Genomic DNA, 25783 nt, shown 5'->3' on the forward strand with positions numbered 1-25783 from the left:
GCCGCAAGTTACCGGCACGGGGGAGAAAGAGAGAAATGTGTGGATAGGGTTAGTGTGGATAAGTGTAGTGAGGGCATTTTGGGCATTACGAATATTGATTATATGTCTTAATTCTTTTTAAAATCTAACCTTAACGGTGTACCCAAACAGGGTTAGACGGAGGGTTCATTGTTGAAAAAGAGGGTCAAATAAGCAATCTGAAAAAAGTAGGGTCAAATTAGTAGTTAGGCTATAAAACAGGGTCAAATAAGCAATTGCCCTTCTTTTTTAATCCAAATTGCATGCATGCAATTTCATCTCCTCTCATACGCATCCCATTCAATTTGTATGCATGCATGCACTGTCAAGGTCCCACGCCAGTGGACGAGGGCTCGCTCTTGCACACGTGCCTCCAATCCACGAGAGTTAGAACTATTTCATATTTAGTTTTTTTAAATAAATTGTTCCTATTTTTACTTTTTATGTATCAAGATTTAAATGAAGAGATAAATTAAATGTTTAATTGAAATCCGAGGAATCATCTAAATAGTCATTGGCTGCATGTGTGCATACACTCGGTGATTGTTGATTTTTGTTACATGCAAGATGAGCTAATTTCTTATTGTCTTGGTGATAATAGTAATATGTGTAACTTTTATAGAAGGAATGAGTAATTATTAAGATCACGCACCTTCTCTTGATGCAACTGACCGGTCTTTCTATATACAAGGTCGCATTGAATTTCAATTCAAGTTAAGCTACAACAATGAAACTATTCAAGGGGCACCTCAAACGCGCACTTCCGACAATGAAACTATGTGAATCTTCATTGACCCCCCTCAAATTTTCTGCCATAGATTTATGAGAAAGGACATTTAAGGCTTTATCTAGTTTATTCAATCCCCTGTTAAATTTTTTTTATCATCCAGTGCTCTCAGTCGTTCATATACTCGTCTGAACCATCTCTACTTGCCGGATAAAAATCCTATAACATAATATCACTACTATTACAATCATCTCACGTATTAGTGACTGTACAATTATGGTAGAGGCAGGAGCGGAGATAGCATGAGGGCGGGGGGTCTTTAGACCCTCTACCCCCTAATAAACCATTAGAGCCCTCATAATGTCTCTCTAAATGGTAAATCTAATCCATATATTTATAGATGAGGGGCTAATATATACTTTGTTTGAGATTGTTAGAAGTCTTAAAAGGCTAAGAAGGCCAAAAAAAAAAATTCTAACCCAACCCTAAATCTCTCTTAGTTGCTCTTGGACATTTTGATTTATCCCTGCTATAATTTTATCCTAACTCTGTCACTAAGTAGAGGATGTGAAATTGTGAACCCGCCCCCCTCCTGCACGGATCAAACCAGCCCAGCGGCCGCGCGCTCACGCCGCTCGCGCGCGTGTGCGTGCATCTGCGGCGCGATGGAGTGAGAGAGAGAACAGAAAGGAAAAAAAGGATGGAGGTTTCTCTCTGGATCGACCGCAAAAGCTTTTATCGCGCATGCATTCGCTCCGCTTTACACCCTAGGTATAGCGCGGCACCGGGTAAGCCGGGGAGGCCGCACGCTGCAGCCTGCAGGCGGCCGGCAAAGCAATGATGCCCGCCTGATTAACAATCGCACCGTCGAGGCGAGAGGCGTCGACACACGCACGCACGCACGCACGCAGCACCTAGCGGAGCCGGAGCGGCAGCACCCCGTCCGTCCAATCGATCCAGCGCCACTGTATGCGGCACAGCAGCGCGGGCGCCTGGGGATCCGCGCGCGCGGCTGCCACGGCGTGCGTGTGCGTGTGCGTGTGCGTGTGCGTGTGCGTGTGCGTGTACTCGTGGAGAGAGGTGGTGGGGTTGGTGTGTGGGCTTTTCCATCCGTCGCTGTCGCGGCCGCGTCTCTCTCTCTGCCGCTTTCGGACGGATCCACGTGCGTGCGCTCCCGTGGTACTCCGGTACACGCACAGACCGCGTACCCTGTGGGGGCTCATCTCATCGGGTGGTACTACACTGGTACAGCCAACAGACAGCCGGCACTCGGCACGCTTTCCTCTCCTCCCCCGTACATACTGCCCTCGACGAGGGGCCGGGGCTGTGTGAGCCCATTTGTGCGAACCACTAGCCCCGCCCGTGCGTGCGTGCGTGCGCATGCAACGATTCATCCGCGCACCAGACCGATCGTGGGGCCTGTTTGCCCACAGTTCATATATAGTGTGTTCCGGCCGCAGCCACGTCGTCTGCGATCCAAATCCTAGTGTGTCTGTCCGCTTAGATTGAGAACCAACTTGTCCTTAGCTCATGTGTAGTAAAATTGTAAATGTGCTACTATCAAAAAAAAATTGTAAATGTGCTACGGCACTGTCCATTCGCATCTAATAGTAGGCCCCCTTCTTACAATGAAGCTATTAAACGGTATTTTTTCTATGAAAACTTTAAAATTGATTTAAAATATCAGATAAACATTTTTTTAAAATTTATAATAATTAAAATTCAATTAATTATTTGCTAATGTTTTTTTCTACCCTAACTTCATCTTCAATAAAAATGAACATCACAGTCCTGGATAACATGATCCTAATAAGTTTCCAATTGACTTCTCATGCTAGATTTGAACTAGAATCTCTCCGCGTATCTACTAAGGTGATTATATAAAAATACGTGTGGTTTGCTAAGGCGATCAACTAAATGTTTTTCCTGGTTGTTTAATTTGGTACTCTCTGGGGTTGGTCCTCTTACAGTTTGGAGAATTTGGAATGGAACAAAGATACATGCCCATTTTGGAAAAAAAAATCCATCCCGTAATACAACGCATACCTTTTATGGGGTGGAGGGAGGGAATAAATACCTTTTAAGCCGGCCTTATGCTATTTTGGGTGATGTTATATACCTTATATAAATTTTCATTACCTTTTTTTAACTATCAATATGGTCAATTCATCATAATTCCTATAAGAACCTACGTGGATATACATAGGAAGTGATGAAGGGGGGGGATCATCTACTATATAGAGGGCTGCCAAATATGTCATCCAAGTGTTACAAAACCAAATAAAAAATTGAATTGTCACATCCAACAAAATATATATGGCCATAACTCATACCCATAGGCGTGAACCAAATAAACCATAAGGTAGCCCCGGTGTTGTATGATGGTTCTCATAGAATTAATCATACTGCTACTTAGGAAACAAAAAAAAAACTATCATGACATCTAAGTTAAAGAGAGAAGAAAGAGAAGAAATTTCAATATATGCCACTTGATTCACAATACTTTTAGAATTTGCCACTCAAATCGTAAGATTTCAGAATTCGCCAACGAAAACGTGGATTATTTCATTCCGTACCACTCCATCCATCCGAAGCTACGTCCAGCAGTCCGTCCATCCGTGCTACCTCATCATATATTCACCAACATTAGGATAGGGAATAACTCGTCGATGTCAGCCGCATGCACGCCAAGAGGATCTTGTTGGTCGACAGTGCTTAACGGTGGCCAGATGTGCGCGCTGGGCGAACCCTGGTGGCCAGAAGCGTTGTGTGTGGGAAGCACCTTGCCGGCTGACACCGTGCACAATGAGTAGCTCATTGATGGCGGCTGAATGTGCCCATCGAGAGAACCTCGGTGACTAGCAACAGCTCTCGATGGCATGCCTAGAGGACCTCGCTGATCAACAGCATGCGAGGAGGACCTGCCAACCGACGCCAGTAATTCTGACCAATGAGTTATTCACCGTCTGATGTGGATGAACGACTGCACGGTACTAAAGTAGACATTGAATGGATGGAATTGCATAGAATATTAGAATGAAACAATTCGTGTCCTTTGATGATACATTCTGAAACTGTTACAATTGATTGGCAAACCAAGTATTACGAATCGAGCGACATATACTGAAGTTTCTCAAGAGAGAGAGGGAAGGTCGGGGAAACCAGGTTTCACGTGAAATATGTTAGACCCAAAAATGCGTAGGGGTACTTTTGACGGACATTGGTGGAAGGCGGTGGTTCGTTTTTCATTCAGCTTCGCTTTAAGAAAGAGAGAAAACAAAAAAAAAAATCATATTCGTATGGCTGTCACTGCCGGCCCATTTGGGCCCAATTTGATTACAGCCCAACTAAGCAACGAAAAAAGAGAAAGGAAAGGAGAGCCCACCTTCCCATCCATCCAACTCCTCTATTTGCGTTGCGAGGCGACGACGTGCCAACCACGAACAGAGGCGGCGCTGCAAAATCTCGCGACCAAGCGGCGGCGGCGGCGGGAGAGAACGAGAGGTGACCGATGGCGACGGGCGGCGCCGCCGGCGAGGACGTCCCCGGCGGCGGCGAGTTCTACCTGCGGTACTACGTGGGGCACAAGGGGAAGTTCGGGCACGAGTTCCTCGAGTTCGAGTTCCGCCCCGACGGCAAGCTCCGCTACGCCAACAACTCCAACTACAAGAACGACACCATGATCCGCAAGGAGGTCTTCGTCTCCCCCTCCGTCCTCCGCGAGGCCCGGAGGATCATCCAGGAGTCCGAGGTTGGTTTACCCCTCCCCCACCGTCGATTTCTAGGGTTAGGGTTTATCTCCAACATTGGGGGATCGATCGATTCCCGATTCCCGATTTCCCTCTCCAATGATGGATGGTTTGGTTTGGTTTGCTTGTTGTGTAGATTATGAAGGAGGACGACAACAACTGGCCAGAGCCCGACCGCGTGGGGAGGCAGGAGCTCGAGATTGTTATGGGCAACGAGCACATCTCCTTCACCACCTCCAAGATTGGCTCCCTCGTCGACGTCCAGACCAGCAAGGACCCTGAGGGCCTCCGCATCTTCTACTACCTCGTCCAGGTCCTTGCCTCTCACATTCGTTGCTCCATTGCCTGCCTGCTTGTCTTTTCCAGTGCTCTGCGTGACTTAGGATTGGCGTATGAATGTTAAATAGGTGAATATCACCTCCCTTCATGCCAGTGGGATTGTTCACTCGTTCCGTTAATAGTACAAGAAGTATTTGGTACAAAGCTTAATTAACTAAGCATTGAATGGATGCATATATGATAATTTTCAACTCTTATTTCATCTGAGTGACGTTCTTTAAGTGCAGTTATGATCTATAGAGGAATAGCAGTATCAACTCTAACTGTGCTTGCGCTGAGTCGCCTTGCTAAAATGCGATGCAACACATTTGAATGATCGATAACATTGTAAGAATCTTATTTGTTTGTGTTTTCAAAACAATCCATCCAAGCTAGGGGAAAAAGGCAGATATTGCCTGGCATTTACCCTTTTAAAGTTGAATATTTATCAGTGATTCCAGGATTTTTTTTTTTTGTGTATGTGGTGTTGGTGGGGGAGGGTTATTGGGACCATCCCTTCCCATTGACGAAGAGGACAACCTGGTTCTACCAACCTCCTGACATCAGTCACTGTAGCTCAACTCCATAAGTAACAAGCCTACCTGTTTTGTGTCTTCAGGAATCATAATAATGCGTACCAGATCATATCCACTTTAAGCGATTATTGTTTAAAGACACCGAACAACATGATGAGAAACTCAGATGTCAACTGAAAACACACAATGCTAGTTTGGTAGTAGTATCTATCATCATTGTTTTTGTTTGAGTTTTATCACTCTGCTTTGGATTGTTTAGCGAGCAACAGTTGTAACGAAAATGATTTAAATGGAGCAAGAAAGGAAAAACAAGAGTGAACTGTTCCCCTAATTGTCAGTATGTTTCTTGTCAACCATACAACCCAGGCTATTTTAGCTTAAGAGATTTTTTGTTGTGGATGCGAACTGTTTCATTTTTTTTTCTGTTTTTGTTAATTTTTGTTAGAAGTTTTAAACTACATAATTTGATTAATAATTCATCATTTTTACAAAGCATGCTGGTGGAATAATCTCCTAATAATTGCAAAAGATAATCTTAGTCATTTTTAATGAAGACTGCTGTCTTCGAGAAGCCTTTTGTCTGTAGTGTCCTGACTTCCTTAATTGATGAACACCTACACAGTTCAAGTCTTATTATAGCTACCTGAGATCATGAAAATAGATATCGGAAATATTCAGGTTAAGATTAACTGCAAAAGCCCTTCAATGGGTCAAATTTATTGGTTAATAAACTATAGCCTTATCTATAACTTAGATGTCAGCACCACACTGCTCTATTGTTGTAAATTAGTGGAATTGTGGATGCAGTGGGTTCCATGGAAATCTTGCAGGATGATCCAGTGGTTACACCCTAGACAGACTCAGTTGACTTGCGTAGCATGTTCTGTGACTTCCATCACTTGTTGTAGGGAATAATTTTGTTTGATGAAACTACTGGGTGGTTTCATCTGAAGTTTTATAGTAAGAGATGCATTCATATTTTCTGCGATAGTTTCATCCCTCTAGCTGAAAAAATGACCAGAATTGCATGATATCAGAGATTCGTGAGATACCGTTATATCATCTATCCTTCTTTTGAGTTCATTAGTTTACATCTGTAAGTTCATATTATAAACTGTATGCCACAGTTAAGGAACTGCTAGCTGTTCACATTCTAGATTTCTAGTTAGTAGCATGTAATGTGTTGGATCTTCTAACGCCATCCTGATTTGGTTTAACTTCATACGAGGGAATTAATGTTTCAATTGTGCACAGTATAGCAAGCATACAGACCAATTTATTTCTAACAAATTCTAATGCTTCCCTGTGCAGGATCTGAAATGTTTCGTGTTTTCACTCATCAATCTCCACTTCAAGATCAAGCCTATTCAATCTTGAGCTCCTTTCAGTCTCTTAATTGTGTTATGGCCAGTTTTAGAGAATTCTGTATTATTATGTATGATCCAGCGGGTTAACCATGGTGGTGGGGTGTTTGTGGAACAGAGGGTGGAATCTTAATACTTTGGTGCCTGGGATTGTTGTTGGATTGTGCAAGCTTTGGGTGCTCGTTACTCAAGTAGTGATATTTATTATTGTGAAATCTTTTTCTACTCCAAGGAGTCTCTCCCTGAAGTAGCATTGCTGTTTTCATCGTTTTGTTTGTTTTGATCCGCAATGCACTGTTGAGAACTCGAGATCTTTGTGTCCACGAAGTTGGGTGCTTTCAAGTTTCAAGATAGATAGTGCACCTTCATCAGCTATTGTTTCGTTGCACTTTGGGATAATATCTGATCGCCCTACGCTTCAACTATCAAACACCTCTTCCTAAGGAAGGGGTTTGAACCCTTCTTTATCTCAGCAAGGCACAATAGTCTGTGATTTCAAGGCTCAACAAAAGCCTGGATTCTCAGGAGTAATAATGTTGGTAGTAAACCTCCTCATTGCTACTTACTCTGTTTCATGCTATTATAAGTCATTTGACTTTTTTTCTTAGTTAAATTTTGTTAAATTTAACTATAGAAAAATTTAGCAATATCTAAACTATCAAATTAGTTTTATTAAATCTAACATTGAATATATTATGATAACATATTTGTTTTGAAAATACTATTATATTTTTCTATAAACTTGTTCGTAAGTTTATTTTGACCAGAAAAAAAAAGTCAAAAAACTTAAGTAAGTTTATTTTGACCAGAAAAAAAAAGTCAAACGACTTATGATATGAAACGGATAGAGTACATTATAAACCCGAACTTGTAATATGAAACGGAGAGAGTACATTTCAAACTTGAACGGAGCCAAGCGGATTGTTACTTTGGAATACTAGCATTAACCAATATGATCAAGGTTAAAATCTCAGTTTTGTTATATAATTTTATGACTTTATAACTCTATTTAAGGTGTCTCATTCTATAATTCTATATCGGTAGAATCACTGATTTTATGGTTTTTATGTATCCGATTCAATGATGTTTTTATGTATCCAATTCTATGGTTGAGAACTTCTGATTGCGATTTTAACAGCCTTGAATATGATATGGTGACCCTCCATAAGAAAAACTGAAGTACCATTTGAAGCACGAATAGCACAGGCAAACAGCTTAATTCCAACAGGAAACTACTGTCGCCCCCTCACAGGTAAATGTCGTTCAAAAAATTCCAACAGGAAACAGAAGGCATCACGTGTTAAAAAAAAACTTGTTTATGCTTGTGTAACCTTGTTTATGATTTTCAACGAAGAGAACATACAGGTCAGCATAATTTACAAATAAACCTTCAAGGTCATGAGCTTTCTCACAGCTTGCTGCAACACTTAAATTATTCTGTTGTACAAATTCAGCTTCTGCAAAATTTCAGGGATGGGAGAAAAAGGGACTTGATTTACAAGAAAGGCCAAAGTAGGCAATCTAATACACATGTTTTGGTTGGTTGTTTCATTTTGTAATTGTATGACCCCTTGGCTAGATAAAGTCAACCTGAAACTTGTAAAAAGGGAGAATGCCGTATACTAATCGAACCGTGGTACTAGTGTTCAGAAGTAAGGAAATCAATAGTATCTTTCAGCGCATCGACAAAGACATCCACCTCCTCTTTGGTATTGTAGAAGTGAAGACTAGCACGAGCACTTGCATTGATACCAAGAGTTCGATGCAATATCTGTGCACAATGATGGCCTGACCGAATTGCCACGCCATGCTGAAACAAATAGTTCATCAATATTACATTGCAAGGGCTAGAAAAATAAATTGAAGAAGGCACAATAACAAATAACTTTACTAAACAACATGCTGTTCAGGGAAGGCTATTGAGAAGATAACCCTTCTTGAAGCAGATGGAAACATTTAAGAATTTTTCACAAGAAAATATTTACGCTTTGGATGCTGGAAGTCATAATTTCTTAATAATACATGATGTAAAATTTTTAAACCCTTTTGTGTTTGCAGTCGAAACTAGGTAAAGTACAGCTGAATACAAACAGCTATGAGACAGAACATAAATACTTAAAAGGAATATGGTGTGAATTAGAAAGTTATCAGAAAAGTGTTTCTTTATTAATCCAAAAAAATTTACAGAGCTAGCATGCGAGCAGTAACCGTATCATCAATCAATAACTCCCCTAACCCCACCGTTTTTCTCATTTTTTTGAATTTTTTTTGGGCTATCTCGTTGTTTTACACGTCGCTGCTAACCCCTCCTCCTCCTCGCGCCAGCGGGGGCAACCGCCCATAAGCGGTGCGCCGGTTAATCAAATTTTGGGCGCTGTGGTGGTGTGCATGCGTGCCGGTTAAGGTGGAGGGGCTGCTCCCGGTGAGAGGGCTGGGCTTTTTGTAAAAAACTCCTCGTATTTGCACGGAATATCGCATACGTCCTCGCGCCGACTGACATCCCGTTTTGTTTCTTACGTATAACCCCTTGTCTTTCAGAAAAATACAATGCGAAGAAGAGAAAATTCCGCTTCCAGGGGTAGCGCTGTAAACATAAAAAACATAGGGGCTTTTCGGCAAAAAGTCCTACGCTAAACCCCCAATCCGGAAACCCTCCCCCATTCTCTCCCTCTCCTCCCCTCCCCTCCCTTCCCAGCGGTCTCGCGCGTAGATTCCCGCCGGAGGGCTGTGGCGGCGGCGGCGCAGAGGGTGGAGCCAGCAGCGGCTCCCCTCCCTCCTCCTAGATCCGGTGGAGGCGACGCGGAGGGTGGATGCGGCGGTGGCTCCGCCATAAGGGGGGTGGCGCTGGCGGCGGCGGCCCTCCCCTCCGGATCTGGCGCGGCGTCGGCAGTGGTCGCGGCGGAGGCTTCAGGCGGAGGGGAGGAGAAAACTGACATATAAAAACAGGAACTCCCCCCGCTGCCGTCCACCCTCCCCAGTCGCCTCCGTCGTCGTCCGCCCTCCACCCGCCGCTGCCGACGTCGTCCGTCCTTGTGTACGCCGCGTCGTCGGAAAGGGGGGAGTGTAGGGGCAAGGAAGGCGGCGTACAGATCCGCCGCCCCCCGTTCTCGGAAGAGACGGCGGCGCGCGGATCCGGTGGCCTATGTCCTCTGGAGCGGCCAGGCGCGACTGGGAAGGACGGCGGCGTGCGGATCCATCGCCTCCCGTGCTCGGGAGCGACGGCAGCGCGCGGATCTGCCCGCTTCCGCCCTCGGGAGCTACGGCGGCGGGCTTAGGCGGGCAGGTTCGAGCGGCCACGGCGGCGGCAGCTGTGACAACGACAATGGCGATGGTGGCTGCGACGACGACAACGATGCTGACGGCGGCTACGACGAAAACGGGAGTGGCCTCCTCCAACGCCGACACCGGGCCGGCCGTCGGCGACGACTTCACTTGCCTCGACCACTCCGCTGCCCCCCAAAAGTATCCTCCCCCACCTGCGAGATGACGGCGCACGAATCCACCAGCCTCCATCCTTGGGAGTGGCCTGGCGGGAGCGGGAACGCCGGCAGCACGCCGATCCGCCCGCCTCCGCCCTCGGGACTGGCGGCGGTGGGTTTAGGCGGGCGGGAGCGAGTCGCCACGGTGGCGGTGGCTGCGGCGACGACGGCGACGGTGGCTGCAACGACGATGACGACAGCGGCGACGGTGGCTGCGACGATGACGATGACGGCGACTGTGATGAAAACGACCAGTGGCCTCCTTCAACCCCGACATCTCAGCGGCCGCCTCCACCGATGGCGCCACCAGCGTTTATGCCTCGACACAAACCTCGACTCCACCGAGAAGAGTCCTGCTACGGTCATCTTTGTATTGTGATTTGGTTCTTTGGAGGGGAAGGTGAAGGACACGGTGCCTGGCTGTCCACATTGGTAAACAATTGATTTGCCCACCGTCGGGGCTAGATCTGCAAGGATTTGGGCTCAGCCAATCCTTCTTATCTCCGGTGAGTTGAGGTCTTCAATCACTTCTCATCTCTTTCTCTGCCTCCTCTTTTAGCTGACAGCAAGGCTGTGTGCTTGGTTGGTCTCGTGCAGCCAACCAGCCGCTACTCCCGGCGCTTGCACCAGGAGGTTGCGGATTCCACTGGGGGCATTTTGGTTGTGCACCCTTGCTATTACTTACTCAAATCACAGCATGTTCTTTTTTTTAGTGAGTGATTGTATTCAATTTTTACTTTAATTTTAAAATAATGCACAACTCTGTGAAAACACTTATTTAGATTTTTATTCCTGGCTTGCTCGGTTGCTCTTATGATGCTATCAGATCTGTATTTCAAAGCAACGGTCCATTGAAAAGGTATCACCACCGATTACTTTGTTCTGTTGTTCACCTCTTACAGAGTTCTACTCTGCAGTTATTTGGGATGTTCTTCTTTGCTACACTACTTAGCTGCTGAGCATTATCAATGTCTTTTGATCAATACACATACTCAGGTTGTGCTCCTTAGGATGTATTTCCAGTGTTCAGTATGTTGGCATCGAAGTATGCTTCTTTGTGTTCTTATTCTGATTATAAAATAATTTCCAGATGTACAATGCAAAGTGGCTGCTTTGGGCTTTTGAGTGTTGAGACATAAGGATTAGGTTTATGAATTTTGTGTTTATGTTTCTTGGTTCAATTATCTTTTACATGAATTACAGAGGTTTAATACAAGGTCCATGGATTGACTATGCTGTTAAGCACCTACTTCTAAATCTCTGCATAAGTTACTTTTCAGTATTTGTGATATAATCAGATGGTGACATCCACTATTACTTCAGTCAAGCTTGGAAGAACAAAGGTAAGTACATGGAGCTGAAAATGGCCACTTTGAGATGACAGCTCCATGGTCAGCTGTTTTGGCTGCCATTTGATGTCCCAGTTCCCTCTGGAAGAAACAACCAGCAAAAAGGAGGCTAGCAGGAAGCAGCAGAAAATACTGAGCATGATCTATTTTCCCATCATAGCATCGCTGTTTAGAGCATGCTTCTTTTTTTTTTGGTTCATAGGAGAAATTTCAGAAAGCAGAGCATTGCAATATAAGAAATTAGGCTTATTCCTTTTGTTTGACTTCCTGTGCTGTTTGATATAATTTTCTAGGTTGATCACTAGCTGATGTCTTTTCATTTTTTTAATATGTATTTCTGACTGGGTTGAAACCTCCCTTAAAAAAAGTAAATAATTGGTTATAAACCATTAAACTGGATGTTAAGGTCGATGGCTAGCTCAAGTTGTTTGTGCAAATAACCATCCTCTCAAGCTGATGAAGTGACTTGAGTTCTCTTGTTGCCCTAAATATTTCTCTTTTTGAAGAAATTAACTTGCAAATTAATGCATTTTGTATAAACATACGAAGGAATTTGAGACTAGAAGAATATAAGGTAATAGATGCCTACCTCAATACCTCAGTCTTTGTCCGCAGAATTGTAAAAATATGGGATGCATTATTCAGATTTCTTTATGTCAAATGGAAGACTGTAATTGTGATGATGTGGCCTTGAGAGGCTGTTGTAAGTCATTGACTCATCGGCAATTATTCATGCGGATTTTATTGACTTCTATGGCTTTGTCATCTCAAATGCGTGTCTAATGCGTGTCTTTCCGTGGACCGATGCTTTGTAGCATAGTATATAGACCAATACTGTTTTCTAAACTCAGATTTGATTACAGGATGGAAGGACTGCCTTGGATATAAACTTATGTTTTGTAAGAGATTTCAAGTCTTATGATTTGGCAAAGCTTGTTTAGTTACTTTCAACTAACATTATGTACACATTAACGGGCGCGGCGTCACGCCGCACTTATTCATCTAGTACTCATAAAACTCAAAACTAGCATTTGCATCTGAGGTTAGTGGTTGACAGAATGCATACCTGGAGGTCAAGAATTTCGGCAATATCTGTTGGATGAACATTTTCAACATTAAAAGAACATAATGGGGCGCGGTGAACAGTTTGGCATGGAGCTGGACCGTAGATCCGAACATTTGGAACAGCAATAAGGCTCTCATAGAGATAGGTCGCCAACTCATTCTGGATGGCAAAACATAACACTTGTGAGAATGTTATAAATAGCTGAAACCTTTCTAAAGACCGGAATAAGCACAGTATGATGACATAGAGCAATATTTTTGTTTTTCTGAAACGATAATAAAGTACATTTGAGAACAATGCAAGGAGGTAAAACATAAACAGTTTATTCTGACCTCATACTCATGGATCTTCTGCATGCCAATTTGTGACAAATAATCAATTGCTGTTCCCAATCCTATAGCTTCTCCAATCGCAGGTGTTCCAGCTTCAAATCTTTTCAGAACAACTACAATTAGAATCCCCAGATATGAAATGAAGAAAAAAGGTACAGCCACCATTAGCAATTATTTTGAAGTCCCATGAAATTCCAAAAGGGATTCATTTCAATTTTACTGACAGATAATATAAAGCAGAGGCAATCTTGGAAGAAATGTGGACAAGGGAGATACTTTTCTAACATAGTGAATTAGTAATAAAATCTATAACATATCAACTTTCTAACACAATCAAGTTTTTGGTGAAATGATTATGGTTCACATGTCTAGGAATCTGCAACATGTTATCTTCATATTCTTGGTCTTATGGGACAAATCAATTTTATATCAGAAAATGAAGAGGAAAGAAAGACATATCTTTGTTAGGAAAGTAAGAAGAGTGTGGCAGTTGTTTCCACACAACAGCTTGGGAGATCCGAGAAATATTAGTGATAACCATTATTCAAAATGACCAAATGATTCTGCTGTATTACATTGTACTATTAATCACTTTAGATATTTTATTGTTCTGCACTGACTTTCCTCCAGAAGATTATGATATAGTTCATGAAAGATCTAGACTGATATACATTGTGCACCAACTTTCCTAAGACGATATGACATAGATGATGAAATCTAGAACGATCAAAGTAAGAAGTCACAATATGATTCACCTAGAAGGAGGCTCAGCATATGTGGATTTGTCTTGGAACACATCTGCAATCATTTCACCACCACCTGAAAGGAAATCAGAATTTCGAGGGTAGTTATAGAACAATACTTCCCCGAGAACAGGAAACAATACTTCCTCTTAGTCATGGCCATGCTTCACCAATGGATGCTAACTATCCAACTTAACTTCTGATAATAGAGTGAGCAAATTTCTAGTGTCCTACAGTATCTTACCTAAGAAAGGCTCCATGGATGATAAGAGGTCAAACTTTCCATGCAAGAATCCAACGCCTGTAGGGCCACACATCTGAGAAGTTTAGCCCATAACTTGTCAAAGTCAATTATTGCGCTACTCTCAATGATTACAAACTTATTTAGAAGAAAGAATTGATAATAAAACCTTGTGTGATGATGCAACAAGAAAATCTGCACCAAGCCTCTGAACATCGACAGGCATATGAGGAACACTTTGACAAGCATCGACAAGAACTTTAGCACCAATTCTGTTTGACCATGTTACAATATCCTCAATAGGAAGCATTGAACCTGGAAAAGATGAAGATCCGTGTTACCAAATGTGCTGTCTAGGCAGACATCACATGAAATGAGAACTGGATATGGATTCAATCAGGGAAAATTTCCCAGAATACCATACACCATAGTTCACGATACAGTAAGAAACAGACTAATTCAACGTTACCATGAACCTAATTTCAGCTCGTTACGTGACAAAGAAACTACTCTTTATCATATACAGGCTCTAATGCAAATGTAATGCCCTAGGTATCTGCAAACCAAGAGAGCTACCATCATCTGAACGGCACCACTGGCTGAACCAGAAGCTCCAGGAAAACTGGATGCAGGAGATCTTGCTGAAGAATTAGGCCTGTGCCACTTGATGAGATAATTGGGGCAATTTAAATTTGATTTTCCTCACAGCAAGGGTAATCTCTAGTTAGTCCCTAGATGGATCAATTTCAAGTAGAAATCAAGTTTGCTCGCTGCTAATTTGAATTTAATTTCCTGATCCATAGGATGAAACGCTGTTTTGAAATCTAGGATTAAAAATCCATATGAAATCAAGTCACATGGTCCAGTCAAGCTGTAGGTCTAGTCTATATATTTCATTTGGTGGAGTTTTCACTCAATTTAGGTCAGGGAGTCAGGAACTCAGGATACCACAAAAACAATGCTGCAGATTAGCTACACTACACAAGATGAGAAGGATCTAGGACGACACTAGAGGAGAAGATTATTTTTTGTCTTTCCAGCTAACTGGTCGGGCTAACATATGATAAGAGTGATTTGTGAAGCCTGAACCCCTGCGCATGATGCTATCACTTGAAAGGTTATTCTTTAGTTCTTCAGGGAAGTATCACCCGGATTCTTGAGGGAACAGGATTAATGATGAACTGAATCATATCTGGGAAGAAAATAAGACTGGATGAGCATGACAGAAACTTTAGCAGCATTGTCCTCTGTGCCTAATGTGGGAAGTGTGGAACATTAAGGGCAGGAGTTTCTTTAGAGGACTAGGAGTTGGAGATATCCAACTTACTGCTGCACAAGAGAACTAGGAGTGCCAGTGGCAATAGTAGTGACTAGTGATCAGAAGAGAGTTCACCAGGAGGGAGAAAAGAATTACCAGCGATCCCCATTCAACAAGTCCAAGCAAAAAACCAAAGTCACAGAAAACAGGGTCGAAGGAAGCATTCCTCAACCCAGGAACATCTTCCATGTTCCAGGAACACGGGACATTTTCATCCCCACCTTGTAAAAACCTCTCACAAGAAGCATACCACGTTCCTCGATCGCATCGATCCAGGAACTTTGAGACTATGAGCAAAACCACACTCAACAGTCTTTCAGGCCCAAGGAGTTAGGAGCTAAGTCTTATTCAGAACCATGCTTTCGGAATCTCATTTCTTCGCTTAGCACTAATAGAGCAAGGTTTCATTAGCTTCAAATGTGGGAAGAACTGCCATTCTGCATAGTGTATCTTTTTTGAGAGATTGCATGTGCAACAGGGTTGGCAACATGGTTGTGGTATGCAAACAGAACCCAGATTCTATAAGTGGCAGAGGTATAATTCTTCTTTTGCGGGGTCCTGTGCAGATGGTTCTTCCCAATTCAGCTTCAACCCCTATTGTTTCCTGCAGTGCCGTCAAATGATGATAGCTCTCTAGGTATGTCAATACCTAGGGGTGTTATAATAAACATTTGTTTTAAATATTCTGTCATTAACTATAATATCTTTGGACAAACACTAACTTCTGTTGTTATCCATTTTCATTATTTCGTTAGCCATAAAAAACATGTCTTTTCCACAATCATGTTTTAGCTCTAAGACAAAATCTAATGGCTTGTTTGGTTTGGTACAATACCAAAATTATGGTAAGGTAGCAAACCAAACAATTCATCTAAACATTACCCTACTAAAATTTCAGCAATTGCCCATACAGTGTTGGCATCAAACCAAACACGTCAACTACATCTCCACCCTACAAAAATTTGGCAATGCCAGTATCAAAGCCAACCCTATGATCGTTTCATTAAAAAAGGAATCACAATTACAGTTAAGGATCAATATGATGTTTCAAAACCTCAACAATATTTTCTTTAAAAAAACATCAACTTACCGAGTACATTTGAGACATGATGAACAACAACAATCTTCGTCTTGTTTGACAGAAGACCTTTCAACTGCTCAATGTCTGGAACCCCTTCTTTGGTTAGCCCAACATACTTTAAAGTAGCACCAGTCTTCTGGGAAACAAATTGCCAAGGAACAATAGCGCTATGATGCTCTGCAATCGTAAGAACAATCTGGCCAACAAAATAGAAGACAGTTCTTATCAGGAGGGTACAACAAAGACTACAAACTTCAGATGATATATACCAAATAATGACACTTGGTGAAATTCGGATGAGTTAACTACAATGGTCAGGTGCATTTGATTAGATGAAGAATTTGGTAATTCCAGAGTCCAGACTAAAAAAAGGAAAATGATTTTGACTAAGCACTTGAAGCAAAAACTTAAGTACTTAATATTAGAAGAAACACAATTTGTACAATTACATGCACTATAAAACTACAACAACTGGTACAGTCAGCCTAAAACACATATTAATCAGCTGGTCAAAAATAGAGGACTCACCTCATCTCCTTGTTTTAAGTTGGACATGCCCCACGAATATGCTACTAAATTGATAGCTTCAGTAGCATTACGTGTAAAAACAATCTCTCTACTATTAGCTGCATTGACAAAATTTGCAACTTTTGTTCTTGCACTCTCATATGCATCGGTAGCCTTTGCACTGATGCCAATGAAACAAGCATATCAGTGGGGCACATGATTTATATAAGCACAAACACTGAACACATACAAGGCATAACTGATAAATGTAAAAACTACCTGAGAACATGAATTCCACGGTGAACATTCGAATTGTAAAACCGGTAATACTCATCCAAAGTTTTCATTACACAAGAAGGTTTCTGCGAAGTTGCACCATTGTCGAAGTAAACTAATTTGGAACCATCAAATTCCTGCAAGTTTCAATTGTCAGATAAAATGGAATTTTCCTACCTTGAATGCCAAGATTACTATCTGGCAACTCCAAGGCTAATATTTTTTTGTAACAAGAATGACAATCCAATATGTCAACAGAAAAGTCAACATTACAATTCCTCAAGCTACATTGACTACAACAACCATGTCAAACAGCTACTTTAAAATCAATCATTAAAACATGGAGCTTTCACATGCTTCACTGAATAAATAAGAATTGACTTGAATTAATACAAATGTAAATCAGCTTAAAAATTACACCAATCTAGTAGCAACCCACACATTCATAATGAAAAGTGCACCAGAACTAACAAAAATTGAATCAATTTACAAAGTACATGAGTCTGGCATCAACCCACACGCTCCCAGTGGTAAGCGTACCAGAGACAACAATATGATATAAAGCTCATCTCTCTCTAAGTAAGAAAACAAAAGGTTATTGGTTGCAACAAAATAAAACTACAGAAACTAATTGCACCCCCTAAGGTCACAGAACACACAGCAGCCACAACAATTCAAGGCAAAGCATATAGGTAACGAATAAAATAATAGTGTGTCTCATCATGCACAAGGAATAGCGAGTAATCAGATCAACAGAAAACCAATTATAGATTACACTAAAAGTTGCAACATGGAGCAGTGACCAACATATGAAAAAGGTAAACAATGTTGATTTTTCCACAGTGATTATTACCAAGAGACTAGATAATAGTCAGAACAATTACAATGAAATAAAGCCCCATATTTGTCCAAAAATGAGTTCAAATAATTGGTCTAATCAAAGAAGACTTTTAAATAAGTATCCGCATATAAGGAAAGTTTACAAGAAACAGCCTAAATCAAACTAGGCATTCATTCTCCAACACAGTAGCATCAACCCACTAACCAACATCGTTTTCCTTTTTGTTAGCAAGCAGCAAGAACAACTTATGTGGCATTTCATTCAGAGAAAATGAGGCATGAAGTTGACAAGGCAACTAGGAAATCGAACATTGGTTCTCAATAAGAAGCGCTCCATAAGCAATTTCTGAATGCCGGTATCAACATTGAGACCCAAGATAGTAACAGAGATGCTAATGGCTGCAATCATGTACTGTACTGAACTACCAGACCCAGTATGGTAAAAGGGGAGAAGTTTCATCACTAAAGAACACATGATGGTCTTTAATATGCAACTGCAACATACTTTTGAGTGGAAAACACTGTAAAATAGGCATGAACCGACTTCAAGAATGGTCTATAATCAGGAATAACTTCAAACATTTCAGATGATAGAGATAACATGATATACAAAGCTTGATAGGCAAGTGGGGGTACCTGGTCAAGGATAGGGAAGTCGACGCGGGTGAGGTCGCCCAGCGAGGCGGCCGACTCCGCCTCCCGCGACGGCGCCGCCACGCCGGCCGTGGACCGGGCCCGCCGCGAGGAGAGCCTGACGAGGCCACCCCGCGCGGTCGCGGCCCCGGGGCCACGGTTCCCGAGGGAGGGAGGGAAGCAGCGGAGCGACGACGCCGCCGCCGCGGCGGACACCATGCGCGCCGTCGGACGGAGTCCCGTTCCTTTCCGGTCGGTCGGCGGTCGCCGGCTGCCTCCCCGGTGGTGGTGGCGCGCACGCGAGGAGAGGGCGAGAGGCAGGCGGCGAGGGGGTGGGTGCGCGACGGCGAGAAGGGGGGCACGTGCGGTCGCCGCCGGCGAGGCAGGGGGGAGGAGGGTACGGACTACGGAAGGAGAGTCGCGCAAGCAGAGTGGACGAAAGGATTAGGGATTTCGGATGATCGAATAAAGGGTGTGTTTTCGCTTCAAAATTAAAAGTTTTGATTGAAATTAAAACGATGGGACTGAAAAAATTAGAAGCTTGTGTGTAGGAAATTTTTGATGTGATAGAAAAATTAGAAGTTTGAAGAAAATGTTTGTAACTAAACTCGGCCAAAATACTCGCCGTTTTCAAATGGTGACAATTATGATCATGTCCTAACTTTCAACTCACTAGCCATGTACTCCCTCCGTGCCCCCCCTAAAAAACAACCTAAGCAACGACGTGATATATTTAGAGTATTTTAAGATTCGTTGTTTTAGGTTACATCACATATTAGGTTGGTTTTTTCGGAACGAAGGGTGTGGGTAGTGTTTGAATCTCCTCGAGATAAAGATGAAGATAAATATTTAGTATTTCATATAAAGCGGGTGGTAATAATGTGTGATTAATTGAGTTTTAGTTATTACAAACTTGAAAAATAGATTAATCTTATATTTTAGAACATTGAAAGTTTTTCGCACGAAATACACCGTTTAGCAGTTTGAAAAGCATACCACTTTTATCCAAAAGTTTATCCAGTTTTTGTTGGAGAAAAAAAGGGCCGTAGTCGTGCTTTGTATGACTTTATATATATATATATATATATATATAGGCAGCGCTAAACCGCACCCAGGGTGCAAAATAACTAAAACACTCCCCTCACAACCATCCCCACCCACCCCCCACCCCACCCCCGCCCCATCCCCCTCCACCCTCGGTAACCCCCACCCCCGTATCGGTCTCCCAGCTGTATGGACTGCACGCACCAAAAAATTTAACCAACTGAGAGATGTTCGCACGCGTGCAGTAAATGAATTACTGGTGCACGATTTGTTAAGGAAAGAGTCAATCGGCCATATAAATAACTTAGTAACTGAGTTACTTATGTTTCTACGTGGTGTTGGCGGGGGGTGGTACATCGTAAGTGGTTGCCTATCTCTGCTGGTTTTATGGAATAAATTGCTTACTAACGGACTTGAGGGGTGAGATTGACTCCTGAGGTGGTTATACGGGTCGAGATAAACGTGGGATCTCGGAAACCGATCGCAACAAGAAGAACTCGGCGCCCGTGGTTCTTGGTCAAGCCAATGGCGAGTGGGGGTGAGGATCCCGGGCCATCTGATGTGCGATCACACGTCCCAGCCCTTGTCGCAGATCGCTCGCATTTGATGCAAGGCAACGATGTTCGTCTACATGATGATGTTCAACGAGGGGGTTTGCAGCAATTAGGTGGTGGAGATGGAGGAGGAGATACAGGGAGCGAGTCAACCAGAACGGATCGCCCTCCATGTGTAGATGATGCTCATATGAGGATGCCGACGAGGAATGTCATGCATATTCATGTAAGCTGTCTTTCTCATGACAGTCTCAAAATTGGTGATATGTTCATAGTTTTGGATCTATAGTGTCAATTTATTTATAGTCTGGACTGTGTACATTGCATTGGTTTTTACTCATGTAAAGATTACATTATGATGATGTGAAATGTAAATAATTTATTATGGAGCTCATTCTTGTGACAGTCTCAAAATTGGTGATATGTTCATAGTTTTGGATCTATAGTGTCAATTAATTTATAGTGTGAACTGTGTACATTGCATTGGTTTTTACTCATGTAAAGATTACAATATGATGATGTGAAATGTAAATAATTAATTAGGGAGCTCATGTCCCAGATGAAATGGTTCCCAAGTTTGGCATGGAATTCAAATCGTACGAGATGGCCTATGCGTTCTATAACAAATACGTAGAGCACGCTGGTTTTAACGTGAGGAAGAGTCGAAGCAGGGCAGCATACAGGGAAATTTGTTGCAGCAAAGAGGGCAAGAACAAATACCGGGGGGATGAGACTAAGCGTGAACGCCGTCGTGGATCAGCTAGGATTGGTTGCCGTGCATATGTGAGGGTGAGGAATGTTGTGATAGAGGGAGAGGTGGTATCAGTGGTTTTTGATGATGTTGTTGTACAACACAACCACCCGTTGACGCCATCGCCCTCAGCCGTGAAGCACATGAGATCGCACAAGCAACGGGGTGACACATTGATAGAGTTTGTAGACACTATGCAGCAATGTCGCGAACCACAGAGTAGTATAATGGGTGTGCTGTCCGATATGCATGGAGACCGTGAAAGCATCCCTTTCACAACCCGAGATCTGGAAAACAGGTAGTAAAAATTGAATGGTACATTTAAATTTTCGCTCTTGACTTTATCGCCAAAATACCTTTGCAGTGTTAATTAAACTAGTGTTTTTGCAGGAAAGCGGCTAATGTTTGTGAGGGGAATGCGGACGACATAAGCAAGCTGCTGAGATTTTTTAACGAGTGCAAGAAGGATAATCCTAAGTTTTACTAGGACATAAGAACAGATGAGGAAGGGGTGGTAAAGAATGTCTTTTGGAGCCACGCTAGTATGCAAGCAGAATATGCTGATTTCGGCGACGCCATTACTTTTGACACCACCTACAAGACTAACATTTATGGGATGCCTCTGGCCATGTTTGTAGGCGCTAACCATCACCTACAATCAACATTGTTTGGATGTGCCTTGCTTCGAGATGAAAGGGCTGAATCATTTGAGTGGCTATTTGAGACGTTCAAGAATTGCATGGGAGACTGCCCTACACCACGTTGCATTCTTACAGGTGTAATCTAAGATAATTTTTACTGTTTGTATTCTCTTATGAAAATATTATTGAACAGGTGACTAACAGATAGGTGGCCTGCTTATGAAAAATTGCAGACCAAGACACTGCTATGGCTATTGCAGTTGGTCGTGCTTTCCCAGAAACTATCCATCGGTTGTGCAGGTGGCACATTATAGACGGCCACTCGGACCATCTAAATACTATTTTCATGAGACACAAGGACATTGAGACAGAGATGATGGTGTGCATTAACTAGACATATACGCCGATTGAATTTGAGTATGCCTGGAAAGAGTTCATAGACAAGTTTGGGCTGCATGATAGTACAGAGTTGCGGGATTTGTATGATATAAGGCATCGTTGGGTCCCTGCCTTTTTCAAGGAAGATTACTGTGGCCATATGACGTCAACACAGCGGAGCGAGAGCTTTAACAGGTTAGTGAAGAGTAGTTTTGTAGACCACCAAACAGCACTGCACAGGTTTGCTCGGAGGATACTTGAGGTGGTACTTTCAAGGAAGGAGAAGGAGGCTGCAGAGACGCGAGCTTGTCAGGTAATGTAATGTTGATAAAAAAATGTTTGCTATTTGTATTGGACCAACGGATGTAATTTTGTTTGCATGGTCTTTCAGGATGTACCAAATGTGAAGACAGCATGGCCTTTTGCAGAGCAGCTTTCTAGAGTGTACACCCGTGCAGTGTTCAAAGTGTTCGAGAATACGCTAGATGAAAGTGTTCATTTTAGGATTGAGCAATATGGAGTGGACCAGACACAATGGATTATTTCTCACAGCAAGCGTTCAGAGAAGCATGACTGGTGCCAACGTCAATTCAAGGTAACGGCGGACGTAGTTAATGGGCAGTTCATCTGTGAGTGCATGCAATGGGAGCACACAGGTTAGGGCAGAATATTAGTATTTTAGTTGAGTTGTGCATTTTTTTGTAAAATTTGCTGATTCAATCGTAATTTTGAAGGTTTGTTCTGTCCCCATTTACTGAGAGCGTTCGTGCATGTTCAAGTTGAGAAGATCCCTCATACATATGTACTGCGTCGTTACTCAAGGGAAGCAAAGAGTGATGTCAATTTTGACCGGCGTGATCGTCCAATAGCGGGGCTAGATGGTGTTAAATTATCAAACAGGACAAAGGTGTTGTCATTGGATGCACAGCAACTAGTAAAGTGGGGGAGGAGGTCGTCAGTTGCTTTCGAAAGGGCGACATCAGTGATGAAAGGGCTGAGAAATCAGCTGGAAGAGATTCCGGCAGATGTGCACGGGTTAGATGCAGATGATGGTGTGAGTGAGCATGAGGTTGAAGTTGGCGATGGAGCTAGGCCATCAATATAGTAAAGACCATGAGTAATTGAACAATGGCTCCCGGACCAACAGTAATCAGCACTGTTACATATTGTATATTTAGAGGGGCAACCACATTGTGAATGCAGACCAGTAAACCTATTACTAAAGTTTGCTGCACTTGGGTGCAGTGTGATAGGGGTAAGACTATTACTGATGCATAAGAGTGTATTAGAAAATAATGGAACATAGTTAAGTACATTGGTAAGCAGATTGGAAAAAAGAATCCATAGTAAGATTACTACTTAAGAATATCAGTAATGCAAAATTCTGGAAGTGAATGATAAAAGAAAAAATTGATAATGAGGTGACAGTTACTGTGTTACTAGCAAAGCATTTTATTGCATCAAGGTAGGGCTCCGGTGTGTGTATTGTGATGGTAATAAGTGTCTTACTATGTGGCAGAATGTAGTATGGCAAATAGAACAGGTGGTAGAAATTGAATTACTTTGAATACAAAGCAGAACTATAACATCACTGAATATAGGAAGTTTAATTTTGCAAAAGATGAGGACAATGTCACATGATCAAAAAAATTAGGAAGTAAGAAATAAATCTAGTGAGATAAAAGCCGCTATGAAAACCATACTGTAAAGCAAATGTACTAGATTAGCAGAAAACCTGGCGTGGGGATGTCAAAATTGCTGTTGTTTTCAACATCTGCATCTGGATGATGGTGGTGACCATCATTTTGATGTGCAGAGGGCGATTTGGCTGTGTTTGTGCCCTCGGTGGTCACGTTAACTGCAGTATTACCTGTGGTATGGCACAAGTAAGTAAACCTATTGGCAAACGTTGTTGCACATGGTTACAACGATAAAGTAGGGGAAAATGTGTCACTAATACATATGAAGGAAATTTTACTAAGTAAACAGAGCTAAGCACATTGGTGAAATTATTGGTTAGGACTTTGAATAATGTACATATATATACGGGAAACTGATATACAAGATAAATGTAATGAACTTGTAGTAAATGGGTTGCTAGGTTTGGATGGGATGGTGCTGCAGGTGGGGCAATACACGATCAGTGTGTGTATTGTGCTGGTAGTAAAGGTATTACTATCAGTAAGTTTTTTAGTTTGGCAAAAAAAATCCATGGTAGTAATTGCATTGCACATCACAGGTGTATCAATTAGTAAAGATAAACGCTAATTAGATGGGAGATATGCATAGGAAGCAGAAATATAGCAGCGCTGCATATGATTGTGACTGTACTTTGCAAAAAAAATGAGAATAGTGGCACAAGGTTGCGAAAAATATGCAGTGGGAAAGAAAAACTGGAAACGCTGGCAACCTTGCATGGAGGTGTCAGTCTCAATGCCATGTTCATCGTCCACATCTGGTAGATCGTGGTGCCCTTCAAAACCATCTGCACTATGGGACTGGGTTGTGCATGTGCCCTCGGAAGTCATGGTAAAATCAATAATTCCTGGTGCAACAAAAAAATGTAGATGTCAGTTGTAATCATTGTTATTAGAACATGTCTTCCTATTGGCAATAGATATTGTTGTTACATAAATATTAAAGTGTGTGGCAGTAATGGTTTGTGCTGAAGGTAAATGTTGTCCAAGGAATAAGAATTGACGGGCCACCAAATGAATAACTAGGAGAACATTGCATAAAAGCGGGCGAAGGCATTACACCTTGCGAATGATTGAGGATGCTGGCCAAAGTTGGCACAAATAAAACTATAACAGGTAAGAGTAGGACCAAAAAATAAAAACAGTGAGTTTGTGCACATCTCGTTGTGTGTGTAAGGAAGGGGTTATAAATGTAGTACCTTGCAGTGGAATACCAACATCGCAGCCACCTTGAAAATCCGCATCTGGCTGAGGAGTGAGGGCTTGATTTTCATCAGCAATGGTAGTCTTGTCCATGGTCGGAAAAAGCTCCCCTGGTAAATGAGGGTGTGGTTCAGTGGATGTGATCTGTGGTGTCGTATTGAACGCAACATCCAGTGTTATGATCCTACAGGGCTGTGGTGCTGGGGAGTTGGTAGGCGAAATGTCCGGGGTGTTGTGAATGTGGTGGTCTTGTGCTTCCTCGCTGGTTGGGGATGCAACTGGGCCATGTTGGCTGTCTGGTTGTGAATGTGAGGCTGGTTGTGGTTGTGGACCCAATGGTGGCTGATTGCGGCTTTCACCCCTGATGATGCTGACAATATGGTCACTGACACGCGCATGGCACGTCTGAACAAGCCTGATTTGTTTGGCAATAGCATCTGCACTTTACTTCGACTGGCGATCATATTCACCAAGAGCATCCAGTACGCGCTGCTTGTGCTCATCTTGGAGACCACTTAAATGGGGGCCTACGGTGTCAAACATGCTGGGGAAAGAAATTTCTACCGCAGATACCAACTCATCAGCAAAGGGGGTGCTAGAGTTGTCCCCATGTGGTTCTTTTTCCTTGTCATAGTCAGGGTGGCTGTAGCATGAACCAAGAATACCACTCATCTGCAATAAAAAATCATTGCATTTCAGTTCAGATAGTTGACAGGCTCTTCCCTATATTGCTACACAGATAAATATAATGCAATATTAACATAGGGCTCGCAGGGAGGTTAGGGCTCACAGGGAGGTTGCCAAACACATAGTTTCCGGATGAATCAGTGACACGATCCTCCTGCGAAATATCCTCCACAAGCTGCTTGGTGTAGAGCTGTATGCGAGGAGTTTGGCAGCGATCAACTGTCAATGAATCCTTTGGCACCTTGAGGTTA

General features: G+C 42.6%; 3 protein-coding genes across 3 annotated transcripts; 2 read left to right on the forward strand and 1 right to left on the reverse strand.

Annotated features, from left to right (window-relative positions):
* The first annotated feature begins 4148 nt into the window (after positions 1–4148).
* Positions 4149–7314, forward strand: MAGO2 (protein mago nashi homolog 2-like). The gene is made up of 3 exons (NM_001404728.1): positions 4149–4496; positions 4631–4807; positions 6660–7314. The coding sequence occupies exons 1-3, from the start codon at positions 4257–4259 to the stop codon at positions 6723–6725; spliced, it is 483 nt and encodes a 160-aa protein (NP_001391657.1). The 5' UTR covers positions 4149–4256; the 3' UTR covers positions 6726–7314.
* Positions 7315–8010: 696 nt separating this feature from the next.
* On the reverse strand, positions 8011–19014 carry LOC4351999 (cysteine desulfurase 1, chloroplastic). The gene is made up of 10 exons (XM_015765189.3): positions 18581–19014; positions 17108–17241; positions 16850–17009; positions 16331–16517; positions 14092–14237; positions 13926–13998; positions 13694–13757; positions 12939–13038; positions 12607–12765; positions 8011–8522 (listed from the first exon to the last, which is right to left on the reverse strand). Exons 1-10 carry the CDS (start codon positions 18794–18796, stop codon positions 8352–8354), a joined length of 1410 nt encoding a protein of 469 aa, XP_015620675.1. The 5' UTR covers positions 18797–19014; the 3' UTR covers positions 8011–8351.
* A 2157-nt stretch (positions 19015–21171) lies between these two features.
* Positions 21172–23050, forward strand: LOC107276495 (protein FAR1-RELATED SEQUENCE 5). The gene is given in 5 exon segments (XM_066306037.1): positions 21172–21224; positions 21317–21702; positions 21801–22258; positions 22337–22601; positions 22680–23050. Coding segments are annotated over 5 exon segments (1533 nt in total).
* The last annotated feature ends 2733 nt before the right edge of the window (positions 23051–25783 follow it).

The sequence above is a fragment of the Oryza sativa genome, chromosome 12, assembly GCF_034140825.1.
Source record: "Oryza sativa Japonica Group chromosome 12, ASM3414082v1".
Lineage (NCBI taxonomy): Eukaryota > Viridiplantae > Streptophyta > Magnoliopsida > Poales > Poaceae > Oryza > Oryza sativa.